Genomic DNA, 15,197 nt, shown 5'->3' with positions numbered 1-15,197 from the left:
ACAAGTGGATCTATTCTGAACAAGGACAGAATAGTGTCCGCCATAATATTTATTAAAAGAAAAATAAATAAAAGTCCGCGAGAGAGAAGCCCAACCCGAACCTGTTTTACTTCCGCATTCCTGTCGTTTTGGTCCGCAGCAGAAACTGCACGCGTGACCGCAAGTGGAGCTGCTCCGACACTGCGCCGGAGCTGTCACGCTCAGCGGCTTTGCACGTGTGACCGCTCCACAAAATTTGCTCCGGTGTAAAATATATTGCAACAAAATATTTCGGTGCAGCGTCGGACCAAATGTGTGCCGTGTGAACAGGGCTTATGTTGTCCAGTGCAGTCAGAAACATATCAAGGTCTAATTTGTAAAAAATGTGCAAACTTATCATGCGATAAAACTGACCGTTGAAGATGTTCTGCTTGCATGATAATGCTATACATCTGCACATTAATATGGTCTCAACACTTACACGTATTTTTTTTTTTTTGTTTTGTTTTTTTAATGAACATGTCAATGCAGAGTTGCTGGCTGACTGTGTTTCTTTTTTTGAATACTTTGGTGGCTCCATCAATGCTTCTTATTGAAGCATTGGAATTCAACAAGCACAGAGAAAAAAAAAACAGCGGCACACAAAAGAGGAGATACAACGGACATCTGCCTGGAAAATTATCTTCATAAAGTTTAAAATCACAAGTAGGAAATACCACTAGTGCAATTGTATTTGATTCAGTGGGAATTTCTGACCCATATTAATGGACTGGGATCGGAAAATCATTACTAAATACAATGATGAGGTCAAATGTGATGAAGAGCCTCATTAAGATATGGCGCAATTTAAGCATAAATGGATATACTGGGATGGAAGAGGAGAGGAAATACAGTCAAACAGAAGGAAGTCCACCAACCCAGCCTCAGAAAATATCAGAAAGCATAAACCCTTCTTGTATTTTAATAGTGAGGAAGGTGAATGACTGTTTTAAGTGAATTCCAGTGCCATTATCAATCCAAAGTCTTTGCTTTTGCTCTACGGTTTAAGGCAGAGGCGGTTTGAAAAGATAGTCATGTGACCTGGATTAAGCTACTTTACATTCAGTGATACATTTTAAAGCTTTAAATTCCAGGTCTTTCTGACAGTTAACGTATCCAGAGAAAAGTGCACACCATTGTTGGCAAATATCCAGCTTTTTTCAGTGCCTTTTGAATTCTGGTTCAGTTATAATTGCACAATATTATATTTATGGTTGAGCATTTAATGTGTCTCTTTTCATCTCCTCAAAAATGTGGTTTTATAAAAGAATTTGCCTGTTTTGGTTTAATACTTTGGATGCCAACACCAATGAAGATTTAGTATGCTTTAGAATGACTTCTCAAAATTGTTCTGGAAATCCGTTGGCTATGGGCCCTATTTTCATGCCCAGTCAAGTCAAGAGCAAAACGCAGTCTAACTGTGCGCAAAGGTGGAGTTTTCTTTCTTTTGGTATTTGGCTTGACAAGCGCAGATAGGAAAGAGTGTTTGCACCTTTGTGCACAGTTGTGGGCCAATCAAAAGCGGCGCACCTCATTCCCTTTAAAATCAGGGCGGTCGAAGCACAGTGAAGTGCTTGACACTGTGGAAGGAGAAATTCACTTGCTGGGGTCCGTGCATGTTGTTTGTATAATTGACATGGAGATATGTTAGAGAAGGTGGCACGGTGATCCACTGGTAAGTGCACCCGCCTCACAGTGCAGGATTCGAATCCGGCTCCGGCCTTCCTGTGTGGAGTTTGCATGTTGTCCCTGTTGCTGTGTGGGTTTTTTCTGGGTACTCCGGTGTCCTCCCACATTCCAAAAACATGCGTGGCAGGTTAATGGAACACTCGAAATTGTCCCTGGGTGTGATTGTGAGCGTGAATGCTTGTTTGTCTTTGTGTGCCCTGTGATTGACTGGCAACCAGTTCAAGGTGTATTACCCTACAGCTGGGATAGGCTCCAGCATGCTTGTGAGCCTCGTGATGATAAACGGATGAGAAAATGGATGGATGGAGGGATGTGTTCAAGAACATATGGCACAGTAAGAAGGTTACCCCATGTCAGAGAACCTGTCCTTCAAGTATGGGCCTAAATTGAGCATTCTGTCCACATTTTATGATTTGTTATATGTTCCCAGAGATAACACAGCGGTTTTGAAGTTCCTGCTGTTTATTCACAGTTTTATAGAGGTTTAACAGGTTGCACAATAGAGATGTCCGTCTGTCCGTCCACTATCCGAAGCACTTATCCTCTAGAGCAGGGGTGTCAAACTCATTTCACATGGTGGGCCACATACGGCCTCGGTAGATGTCAAGTGGGCCGGACCATTAAAATGATACCATACTTTGCTATAAATAACCAAAACAATGTCTTTCCTTTGTTTTGGTATAAAGAAGCACAAGAACATTAGGAAAATGTTGAAATTAAATGAACATATCTTTTACAAAATATTTCATGAAGCACCTTACATTTCCTTCGACAAATGTGCAATTTACTTTTATCATTCACATATATGCATTGCAAATGATCCCACTGATTGTACAAACATTAACAAGTAATTGATATTGAAAAATATAGTAATGCACTTTAAGATTAAACGAGATTCATAAAGAAAGGAAGTTTTAAACCATTTACACATGCATATGACACCATGCTTTACATAATCATCTCGCGGGCCGGATTAAACTCCTTTGCGGGCCGGATCCGGCCCGCGGGCCGTATGTTTGACACCCCTGCTCTAGAGGGTCGCGTGGCGTGCTGTCGCCTATCCCAGGGGTCTTCGGGCAATAGGCAGGGTACAATCTGAACTGCTCGCAGCCAATCACAGGGCACACATAGGCAAACAACCATTCACACTCACAATCACACGTAGGGAAAATTTGGAGTGCTCAAACAACCTGACATGCTTGTTTTTGCAGTATCCAGAAAAAAACCCACAGGCTGAACATACAAACACTTCATAGGAAGGCAGGAGCCCGGAATGGAGCCTTTGACCACTGTACTGGGAGTGGGGGATGTGCTAACCCCATCTCCCACGGTGCTAACCAGTGTCCATCGAATGAATTCAGTATTTATGAATAATTGTGTTATTGGATGTTAATGTTCATGTGCTTAATAAAAAGATTGTTGACACTCACTGATGTTGTTAAGAATTCCACGCTGCTCGTCACTTAAAAAAATAACATTCCAACTTTATGAATAATAATAGAGTTGGTGCCCAGTGTAGTAGTGCGGTCTACCAAATTCACAAACACGCTGAACCATACTTGCCCCGGCACAAAATGAAGATGCACCCGTTTTGACTCCGAACAGAGTCTACTTTCTGTTACAGATGCGGACCTAGACATTTGCATTTGCATTTTGTCAAAGGAACGCAATAAGAATGAACAAAGAATCAGCGTTACTGGAGACAACACATTTTCAGCGCTATAACACGTTTAAGGGACAGAGTATTTCTCTACAGACACAGCTCAGCTCCGTTAACAGCTGCATGTGATGAGTTCACCTTCTTTTTCACCTGATGTTCACCAGATGTTTGTTTAGTCTGCATTCATTTTGGCTCTATTTTTGTACGTACCAAATGATTCTGAGGCACACAAGTCACGCGGTAGCAGAGATAATAATCTTGTTGGACCCTCTTAATGGACTAACCACAGTTCCTGCTATTATCTTACCTGCAGTCTTGCCGTGGGTTGGCGACATATCCTGGGTATGCTCCATCAGTGATGTCACGACACATTTTACTGTCTCTGTCTGAGGGCAGTAGAGTGCCCGCTCGGACCAGGAGGCCAAGACAGTGATCAAATGTGTTTCTCTCCTCAGGACCATCCTCTGTAAAGAAACAATGGCCCAGCGAGTCATAGCCCACCACGTTTTTCACCTGCAAAGGAGAAAATATAGTTTTACTCGTATTAGTTTCAGACAACAAGAACACAAGTGTTTTCAAATGTAATTGGATTTGATGAATAAACTGTCTTTCACATCATGCCCGTTTCATTTGTCTCAAATTTAGTGCAGGGGTGTCCCTGGGGGGCCCCCATCCAGCAAGTTGAAAATGTCTCCTTCCTCCAAAATAACTGATCACAACTTTGAGAGGAAATAATTGATTTTCCAAAATCATTCAGCCATAATGTGTTGTTCTTACTGTTTTGTTTTGCAAAAGCATTTATTGATGCTCTAATGCTGTGTGAACAGCTGGTTCAATGTTCCTAAAACATCTTGAAAAGAATACTGAGAAAAAAATGTTTGCTTTTACAGTATTAACAGAAGTCAGTCAGTTAAAAAAAAAGACTGCCTTTATATCACATTATAAACACACACACACGCACGCACGCACGCACGCACGCACGCACGCACACACACACACACACACACACACACACACACACACGCGCGTTCTTGTGCTGCCATGATTCGCACCTCTGTGCTGTCTCACAGTCCAGCCTTTTCCAGTCACTTCAATTTATCAGCGGTACATGCCATGCAAGGGTTGTCTTTTCATGAAGGTCCATCTGGCTCCATCTCATTACTGGGCTTCTGTTGCCTGAGGCATTCACTAAACAGGTTGTAGCTGGGACCCATCAGCTTGATTTATTCTTGGAGCCCTGTTGTTTCCTCCTCCATAGGGACCATGACACTCACTAGTTCACGGCCCCCGCTTTCCGCTTTATGTAAAGTTTCAGGATGCTTGACTTGGGGTGGAACTCGTATAACTGCATCGTAAAGAGCTTTCTTTTCTTGACAGAAGCGGCTTGCATCTCCTCCAGTGGTCAGGGTATTATGCCACCGGGGAATCTAATTACTGGGAGGATGTCGGTGTTATGGCCTGGATCTTATTCTTGCCGTTCAGCTGACTATTCACGATCTGCTGCACCCCCTGTTTGGTATTTGACCGTGGCCGCCCTTCGAGTGGTCTCCTCATGTTTGCTGTTTGCCTGTGGAATTCCGAGGTATTGGTACCTCCCCTGTACATCTGTTATGCTGCATTCAAGTCGTTCAATCCCTTCAGCTATGATCTTCCTTCAGCTGCACATCATTTGGCCACATTTATCTATTCCAAATAACATTCCAATGCAACTGCTGTCCATCCTTATGATACGAATCAAGGAGTCGATGTCACGCTTGCTCTTGATATACAGCTTGATGTCACCCATGAGAGGAGGCGGCTGACCACTTCTGAAGAGGAACCCAAAGCCGCTCTTAGTTATGATCTGACTGAGTGGGTTCAGGCCGATGCAAAACAGCATTGGGGACAGAGCACCTCCTTGCAATATGCCACATTTGATATTCATCTGTGCAACTGGCTTTCTGTTGAGTATTTTACCATTTAAAGAATATAACCAGAGTCTGCCGGTTTTTCTCTCGTGAAAACACAAAGAAGCTTATGCGTGCTTTTATTTCTCGCTGGACTGACTATTGTAATGCTCTCCTTTCTGGTCTTCCAAAGAAAACAATTTCTAGTCTTCAACTTTTACAGAATTCAGCAGTAGGTGTGCTAACGAAAACCAGAAAGAGAAAGCATATTCCACAAAGTCGCTGTATTGGCTCCCTGTGTGTTTTAGGACCAATTTTAAGGTTCTTTAAGATTCAAAGAACTAGGTCTTCTTTCTTCATATTATTATTATAATTATTATTATTATTCATTTATTTTTACTTCTTTCATCGGGAAATAAAAAGTACATTTCTTCCTTTTATCATTCTTTTGTAAACAGCAGTTGAAAATTGGGAAGTTTCTTGAAAATATTTGGTTCCGAGAAAAATTCTTAGAAAAAGCTGAAAGAAAAAAGTGAAAGAATGCATTTCAAGCAGAACTTTCACTTCGATGCTATTTTATTTTTTGCATTTGTGATACCCCAAGTATCCAAACAAGGTCACTTTGATTATAAAATAACAGTTTATTGCAAGATAAACACTGCACTGATGCATCCCCGATGCATGAAGTTTTCATGAACGTGGAACTTGTGTGTGTGTGTGTTTGTGTGCTTGTGTGCCTGCGTGCATGTGTGTGTATGTTCGTCAAGGATGACGATGGGACTTGGGGCATCTTTTTTTGATTTGAAAAGGCTCTGTTGTTAGCGTCAGTATTCATCCATGTTCTCACTACAACACTGCTAAAGGAGTTAAAAGGGTTTTTTTCTGTTTATGTATTTCTGTGTTTTTTGGGGATCTCGTTTTACATCTTGTGTTGCCCCACCAGTACATCACCTGCAACTTGCTTCCCCAGTGGCTCCATCCATTGCCTTTTGCTTGTTTTACTATTGTCATATTAGTTTTGTGTGATGACAGCTTTGTTCCCCCCCCCCTCCATTTCCTCTGTATGTGTTGTATCTCATTCACTTGTCTTCTGAATAAAGTTTTTTTCTCCATTTTTTTATAGTTTGTGTGGTTGTCCATTCCCTTGGCAGTTGACCAATCACAAACCATTGCTGGCAGTTGACCAATCACAAACCATTGCTTCACAATGACATTGGTTGAGTCTGATAGTTTGAAAGACATTTTTGCGATGCAATTTGATGTGATTTATGGTCCTTTTCAGATGCCTTTTAATAAAGAAATAGTGCTTAATGTATTAGACCAACTGAGAATGAGAGTCATGAAGTGATTCAATGCGAACTACTTCAGATTGAGTGAGGTTTTACTATTTTAAATAGAAATGAGGAATTTCAAATTGAAGCCATTATAGCCAGATTCAAACTGGCTCACTGGGCTTTTCCAAAAAGTCAGGAATTAAGCAAAACAAAGCACTCTAAATATTTTTTTTTCTGTTGAGGAATACAAATTTGTTATATGCGTATTGTGTTCCACACTTTACTATTTACATACAAAAGCTGAACTCACCAGAAGTCCATTGGAGCTATGGATGGTGACACAGCGAGAGAATGAGTGGTGGATCGACAGATCACTGACATAGGTAGGTGGGTTGTAACCTCCCCTCTCATCCACTTCACCGTTCATATGGAAGTGGACCGGGTAGTGTCCCATTGTTTGCTGGCCCATGTGTTGGAGCTCCACACCAGATATATGTACGGCCTTGAAACCTCGCTCTACCTAATGACAGCAGAGATCAGTCAGTTAGTCAGTCTTACAATAAAATGTATGAGGATTGCCACAAAGCCTTTTCAGCAAAGTTGAGGAGGTGGAATGAGTTTCTGAGGAAAGAAGTAGGGAGTGGAAAAGAGAGCAAAAGGGGAGAATTTGAGGGGTGGGATGAAGACAGCTACAAGAGCTTTGACAGACAATTAAAGAAAACTGACTAAAACAACTGGACCAATGTAGTCAGAAAAAAACTCCACTTGATGGATCACAGTTTTTTATAAAAATAGAACAACTGTGCAGACATTTGGAGAGATGGGAGGTTTGGAGATGGTAAAAGCACAAATGTCAAAAGTGGTCTTTTATTCTCAAGGGCTTCACTCGACCAAATTTTGTTGGGCTTTCCAATTTGTGTGTATGTGTGTGTATGTGTGTTTTGTCTTCCCAAAAGTGCTGCATACCCACCGTGCATGAGCAATAACTGACAGGATGAAATGTAATGGAGTAATCTAATAGGATATGATTGTTCACCCTTGGGACCGAGACTTGAAGGCACTCCTCTCCTGTGTCCTCATGTCCTTCCCTGTCTCTCAGTGTCTTCACTGGATTTCTAATTCCAGACTGCATGCACAGCTTTGATTTTTTGATTACGTTTTCGATGAGAGATATCTGTCACGGGATACATGTGATTGTTTATAAACTAATTGTTTATCCATAAACCATTAATCAGTGTTGATAAAATGATTGCGGTGGCTGACTGGGTGTGAGCTGCGGCTGATAGCAGCTCCTGAATGCATGTGCATTCTGTTACCACTGGTGAGAAAAAAACAGCTGAAGAGCATGAGCAACTGTGTCGTCCTTTAAACACAAACAAGGGCGTTACAAATTGCATCCACTCCAAAATACCCCCACTCTGTCGATTCCCTATCAAAGGCGAATATAAATGGGACTTGGCAATTATATGATCAAGAATTGTGATATGATGGTGACCATCAGCGAGCAATCAGACATGGTGGCGGAAATGTATGTAACAGCAGCCAATCAGAGTCCAGGTTTTCCTACCCAACTTTGGTTTCCAAGTTGAAGACGTATACGGAAAGTAGAAGGAACAAGAAATAAACATTGACCGAACACACAGCTAAACGCACAGCTGTTCATCAGCCATGACTTGACGTTTTCTTCACAAGATGAAGCTATTTCGATGAGAGAATTGCCTCACTGTTGCTTGAGTGGCGGTTTCTGCAAAGCGCCTTGGAGTGGACGAAGCCATTGTGCAAGGTAAGCCAGTCCGCCAAAAGCATTTGATTGTTTGAACCGGTCGGTGGTGCAAAAAAGGTTGGGGACCACTGGATTACATGATTGAAGTTTAAAGAAAGAAGATATATAGGAAAATGAACAGTTTCTTCATGTAATGGTTTCATCAAAATCATCTCCCCTCCCCGCCACACTATTTTATACAACAAACTAAATGAAACTAAAAATGAAGCTGAGATATGGTTCAAGTTGGACATCAATGCGGGTAAAAATGACGTAGTGACAAAATAAAAATACAATGATAAAATACCTTTATATGTTTAATACTTACGTGTTCAGTTAATAAGAATAGCGTACCTTCAAATGTCCTCCAAAAGTGTCAAAGTCAAAGAATTTGCAGGCTTCATTTCCGTAACAGCTGGGCTCCATCTCACCACGGACTAGGATGTTACGACTCAGCAGGCCAACCTCCGCTCTCATATCCACCCCATCCACCTCTTCACCCATGTGAATAAACTGGACTTTACCTGGGAACACAGACACAATGCATAAAGAGCTGGGCTTCAAGAACTGCAGAGGACATTATATTCCTCCTTAACCCTTTCATGCACCCTGTAACCTGATAAGATGCTAAACTGTCCACTGGAGTAAGCGCTGTCCCTGAAAGGATTAATGTACTGCCTGAATGCTTACATCAATAGTTGGGTAGTTTTTTTTACACCCAGAGTTATGCGGCATGCTTGAAACAAACAGGTCACACTTTTGAATGTGTTATTTATTTACTGAAGCAAAACACTTCCGCATCCGCTGTCTAAACATTTGCTGTAATGCTTGCAAAGGTTGTACCCTGCCTCTCGCCTAAAGTCAGCTAATGAGGATAAGTGGGGAAAAAAAATGGATGGAGAAATCAATAAAGGGACTATTTGTGGTTGCACATATTCTACAATCATTTTAATCAGGCGTGGTGAATACCAATTTGGGGTGTCACAATCAATGTAATTAATCAATATATTGATGTGTCTGCCCGGTTTCCGCCAACATTGATCAGGGCTGGACTTGTTTACATTGAAGCTGGCCACATATTTCAAAACTGTTCAATGTAATGCAAAAACATTTTTTCCAATGAAAAAACAACTTTTTTGAAGCACAGATAATGCAGTCTAAATAACTCCAACCATCATAATGAAAAGGCCTACTATGTACCAACCTACTGCTGACACACTTTCGTTCTTTCAAATGTACTTTGGTGCAGCAATACAGTGTGTCTTCAGGGGAAAAGGTTGTCTTGTATGGAAATTGGCAAAGCACCCAGGGCACAAAGCCGCAAAACACTGCATGCGGATAAATTTTGTTTTTCATGAACAGGCAGAGTCATGGCATCTGTTAGCATTTTTTTTTTTTTTTTTTGCGGTGAGTTGGGGCCGGTGGTCTCCAGAACCAAACTTTATCTCAGGGGTGGGCTTGGACACTACTCTGCGCTTCAAAGGAGTTGGTGTGACACTTTATCTTCCTCGTCTTGTTGTCTGGGTTGAAATTGCATTTATTAGTGCCTTGAAATGTAGAACATCAGTCTTTTCCAATGCATTAAATTCACAGTGGTCACGTCCAAGAAGTGGAAAAACACCGCTATTTGTTTTAGGGATACATGGACACACATTGATCCATAAGATCTACCTCTCCCATGTGCTCATTGTACAGTTTCACGGACAAAAGCTGATGGATATTGAGCACCTTTTCTTTCTTTCGTGTTCTATCTCTGGGCCAAATTTGGTGGGGACTGACCAACACAGGAAGAGGTCATGTGAATCACTGTACTATCCAGCCAGCGTGTGACAGGGACGTTTTCAGCATTGGTAACAACAGAGCAATATCCTCTTCCCTCTTCTTTGAGTTTCTTTTTACTTTTCGTCTTCAGCTGCGCTCCCTGGAGCCTTTTGCTTCTACACGTGCCAGTGCCGTAGATGCCTTGTTGTTTCAATGCCCGAATAAATGAAATGGTGCAAGGAAATGTGTCAAAAAAAGATGTTGTGATTTTTTTGCTGTGTGTTATCACAGAGACGCATGACGACATCTGCAGCCATTCTCAATCCACAGACTGCACCACGCCCAGCCACATCCTGATATACTTCAAATCTGTGCGTGTGTCCAGGACTCCTTGTTCTAACCCACACTTTTGCACCCAAGGGTTTGGGTTTCTTTGGGATACAGTAATCCCTCACTATAACGCGGTTCACCTTCCACAGCTTCGCTGTTTCCCGGATTTTTTTAGTGCAGTTTTTTTAATGCTTTTTTTAAACAGTGAATTGTGTTCTGCATCCTGATTGGCTAAGGGACTGACCAACGTGAACAATCCCGCACCTCGTCTCTGTACAGCTTGCCAAATTTACCATTGGAAATTTTTGGTCTTTGGTTTCATTGTATCAGTGGCGGATGCTGGTCTGTCAAGGAGGGGAAGCTCAATTTCGGCCTACATTATAAAAAGTGTCCGTTTATTTATATGTGAATTCTACTCTCCGTTCCTTTTCAAAAAAATGAAAAGGATGCCTTCACCATAAGATCGTGATTGGCTCATTTTGCTGTCAATCAAAAAGAGATTCAGCCTCAGACAGATCATCCAATCATCATGCAGAAAACCCGAGCGTCCGTGCCAGCCGATACGCTGAGCGTCCGATGGGTGGGACAAAACCAGCATTTATCCAATGACTCGTCTCATTTCAATGCACTGGGACAACCTACACTGAACTCTCTAGACGCCCAGCATCCGCGCGGTCGACGCTCAGCGTCCACACAGTTTAAAGCACAGTGAAGTTGCGGGAATGAATGAGAAGGGAGTCACGTCATAACCAGTAATAGGAAGCTGATTCGGAACAAAAGTTGAGCGCGTTGTAGTGCATATTTAGTCAATCACATGTCCACACAATTGTACGTACACACGTATGTTTGATCACTTACTTTTTGACATTTTAGGGGAAGCTGAGCTTCCCTTGCAGTCTTAGAGCAATCGCCTCTGCATTGTATACATAATTCAGTATTGTATAATAACTGTAAAAAATAAAGCTGACTATCAAGTACCAAGTAGAACTTTATTGTCAAATGTGCGGTAGCACATTTGAAATTTCGTCCCACTCACATTTTTTTGCTTTTTTTTTGATAAATCCTACTTCACGGATTTCACTTATCATTGGTTCTTTTTGGAACATAACCCCCGCGATAAACGAGGGATTATTGTATTGTATTGATTATTGTACTGCTAGACAGACAATTGCCCTTGAAATGGTATGATCTATTCATCAATCGATCAGAATTCTTCAGGATCCACCGCTGCAAGCAAGTTTTTTTTATTTTTTTATTGAGTATATCCAACACTAGCCTATTTCAAAAAAGTTGATCAATATTTCCAGGCTCCTGTGAAGAATTATCACTGAAATGAGTGTACCTCAGAATCTACTGAAATCCTTTGAGCGGAATTTCATTCACTATCAAATCAAGACGCAGCCCTTTCTGTGATGACCAGTACATCCTTGATCTTGAGTATTTGAGGTATGACATGGCCAAATTAATCCAGAGAAATCAATTCAGTTCACCATTTGTAATGGCCGGGTTTTCTTTTCCTTTTTGCAGTGCATAGACGTTTGATTGGTGTGTCATTTCATTTATCAGATCTTTGGGAAATAGATTCATGAAGAAATGTATTGGGTCTGTTCCCTCAATGTTCACTTTGCTCTCTCCTGAGAAAGGAGGCAGGTTTTTTTTCGGACATGTCTGCCTTTTTTGTGTTCTTTAGGTTTGTCAGGTGGGACATTTTCGGCTCCCTGAGCTTCTTCAGCATCCTCAGCCTCGTCAGAATCCTCAACTTCCTCAGCATTCTCAGCTTCACTGTCACTTCTGTCACCACTGTTGCCATTTGCCAATTCTCTTTTTTCTGGTAACCATTCATCGTCACTGTTGCTGTTACAACCAAATTCCACCTTACTCAAGCGAAAATACTGTGGCGGCTATTGCACAACTGTGAAATTAAGATTCTTTCATAAACGTGAAAATAAAATTTCAATAGCTGCTCCCTGTGGTGTAGTGGTGCCTGACTTGTGTACAGACAGCGTGAGATCGGTTCCCACTCGGTGACGGTGTGGACGTGGGTGTAAAGCAGGCCTGGGCAAATTACGGCCCGTGGGCCGGATCCGGCCCGTTGGTCTTTTTAATCCGGCCCGGTAGTTGGTACAGTACACAATTAAGGTTCGATGTAAATGATTGCATTCATTTCATTTGGACGTGTAATGACAGGTATTTCAACGCCAGGTGGCGGAGTTACTTGAAGTTGCAGAGCACAGGGAGGGAGAGGGAGACGATACGGAAGCCCGCAGTCGCGCTAACTCAAGTAACTCCGCTCGATACGAGGGAATAAGTGTGTCCGCGGCGCAATTTACAATCATTGGATTCAAACGACGACATGCAAGTGACTCTTTATTGCAGTGAGTTTTACTGGAATTGCGAACATTTTTACGTCCTGTATATCATGGTATCCAAAGGAAGAGGAACAGTCATGGCCGCGAAAGTGAAGTGTATCTAATTAAACGAAGCGGGTTACAAAGTACGAAACATTCAGGAGACGCTTGGAGTCTGATAGACTCAAATCTACGACACTTTGAAAAACGAGGAAGCGATTCTTGCTCATTCCAATTCTGGGTGTTTCCATGCTCAGAGTGAATTGCATGCGGCTCGACGGACAGTCGAACAAATAAACGTTGGCTGGAATGGTTTGACTGTTATCGTGTTAAAAACTTTCCTGCAAACTGGACCGCTAATAAGAGAGCAATCAAGTTCCATAGCGCTATGGGTGTCGACGACTTCGAAGCGTCCAGTGGCTGGCTTCAAAAGTTCGTTGCACGACATCAGCTGAGCAACGCTGTCTTGTGTGGTGATCGAGTGGAGGTCAAGTTCGAAACAGTGAGTGAGTGGAAAGAAAGCCACCAGGTCTTTTACTCGTCTCATTTTGCAGCAAATAGTCCTAACTTTGTTATATTTTGTCATGTACCTGTACTGTATGCTGCAGTTTTTGGGCAATATATTGTTGCACTTTGTTGCCAGTGTTGTCACACATGTATGTTGTCAACATACTTGGACGTTCATCCAGGACATATACCACAGTTGTTTCACTGTTCTCATGAAAAAAAAAGTATGGTATACTTTAATGCTTTTTCTGTAAAATAACTGCACTTTCATTGTCTAGCAATAATACATACTCTTATCAGCTTCTGTTAATAATGTCATTAACTTATTTCAACGTAGAAATAAAACTGAAATCGGGAGTAGATTTCTAACTTTTGGCCCGGCCCTCCACAATATTTTCTGCTTCTCATTTGGCACCCCTGGGAAAATAATTGCCCACCCCTGGTGTAAAGGGTCCTTCGTCTCTATATGTGCCCTGCGACTGACTGGCGACCAGTTCAGGGTGTAGTCTGCCTTTCGCCCGAGCTCAGCTGGGCTAGCCTCCAGCACCCACTCCCCCATTGACCCTGTTCAGGATAAATGGTGTTGAAAATGGATGGATGGATGGATAGCTGTCCACTGTTGTAACCACTTTCCCTAAAAGTATTTTCTGTAAATCGGATTCATCGAATAATCAACAAAATAATCACTAGATTGCAGCCCTAATTTAACGCGTTTAGAAACAAATCACTGAAATCACTTGGTATCACAGGGTATTCAGTTGGTATTTTACGATCGGCACTTACATCATTAGTTATAATTTTTTATTGACAAGACTCCTGATGTTTAAAATGGCATGTTGAAGGTTACTGGTCCACTCTTATGCGGTAGTTATTAGGATGGGTAGCGTGTATTCTTGTGGTTACATATAGACAGGGTTGGGAGGGTTACTTTAAAAATGTATTCCGGTACAGATACTAGATGCCTCTTAACAATGTAGTTTGTAACATAATCTGAGTACCATAATACCATCTGCTGCTGGTCAGGCAGCATCTCGGCCGGGGACAGAAAGAGACTGGAGCGACTGGTCAGGAGGGCCACTTCTGTCCTGGGCTGCTCCCTGGACACTCTGGAGGAGGTGGGCAACAGGAGGATGCTCGCTAAACTAAAAGCTATGATGGACAGTGCCTCCCACCCATTCCAGCCCGCCCTGACAGCACTAGGTAGCTCCTTCAGCCAGAGACTGTTACACCCGCGCTGCAAGAAGGAGAGATACCGCCGCTCATTCCTACCGACTGCTGTCTGGCTGCTGAATAAACATACGTGAAAACCTGTAACTATTGTAAATAGCACAGCCACCTTATGCTGTGTTTTATATGCTATTGCTAATTTATTATATTTATTCTACAAATATATTGCTAATGCTATATTTTATATTGCACTTATATTGAACTGTGTACAGTTCTTTTCTGAAACATTTATTTTGTGCAATGAAACACTTCGTTTTTTTGGGCGAAAATGCCCAAGTAGATCAGTGATTCCCATCCAGTTATCCTTTGCAGGGGCACATTAGTGAGAGAGTTTGTGTCATTTCTAAGATATAATGTATCTTCGTTTGTCTATCTATACCACCGACTTAAAGAGGCAGACAGAACTCATTAATGATCTTCTTTGATGTTTTATGTCATGTGTTCTGTTGGAGTATTGTTATTTTATGTTAACTGTTCTGTAAAGCAGGGGTCCCCAACCGCCGACCGGTACCGGTCCGCCGGGCATTTGGTACCGGGCTGCACAGAAAGAACTTGCCTTAATTCCGTTTTATTTATTTCGGAATACGAAAGATGTTTTATTTTGAAAAACTACCGGATTCTCCGTTACATCCGTCTGTATCACGCTTGACACACGTCAAGCCACGCTTTCCCCCGTCACGTGACCGATTCCGCTTAAAAACAAAACACCAGAGCTCGCAAAATGAGTAAAAAAAC

At 42.0% G+C, this 15,197-nt stretch overlaps 1 protein-coding gene across 1 annotated transcript in view; it reads right to left on the bottom strand.

The window, feature by feature from the left end:
- cemip (cell migration inducing hyaluronidase 1) overlaps window positions 1-15,197 on the bottom strand; it is a 154,735-nt gene that overhangs the window by 40,951 nt on the left and 98,587 nt on the right. The window contains exons 12-14 of the mRNA XM_019859939.1: window positions 8,644-8,813; window positions 6,838-7,047; window positions 3,675-3,880 (exon numbers count right to left, since the gene is read on the bottom strand). Of these exons, the coding sequence (XP_019715498.1) occupies window positions 3,675-3,880; window positions 6,838-7,047; window positions 8,644-8,813 (586 nt within the window). The remainder of the gene's footprint in view (window positions 1-3,674; window positions 3,881-6,837; window positions 7,048-8,643; window positions 8,814-15,197) is intronic.

The sequence above is a fragment of the Hippocampus comes genome, unplaced genomic scaffold, assembly GCF_001891065.2.
Source record: "Hippocampus comes isolate QL1 unplaced genomic scaffold, H_comes_QL1_v1.1 scaffold75, whole genome shotgun sequence".
Taxonomy (NCBI): domain Eukaryota; kingdom Metazoa; phylum Chordata; class Actinopteri; order Syngnathiformes; family Syngnathidae; genus Hippocampus; species Hippocampus comes.
The sequence above is the reverse complement of the archived record's forward strand: the minus strand, read 5'-3'. Positions and strand labels throughout refer to the sequence as shown.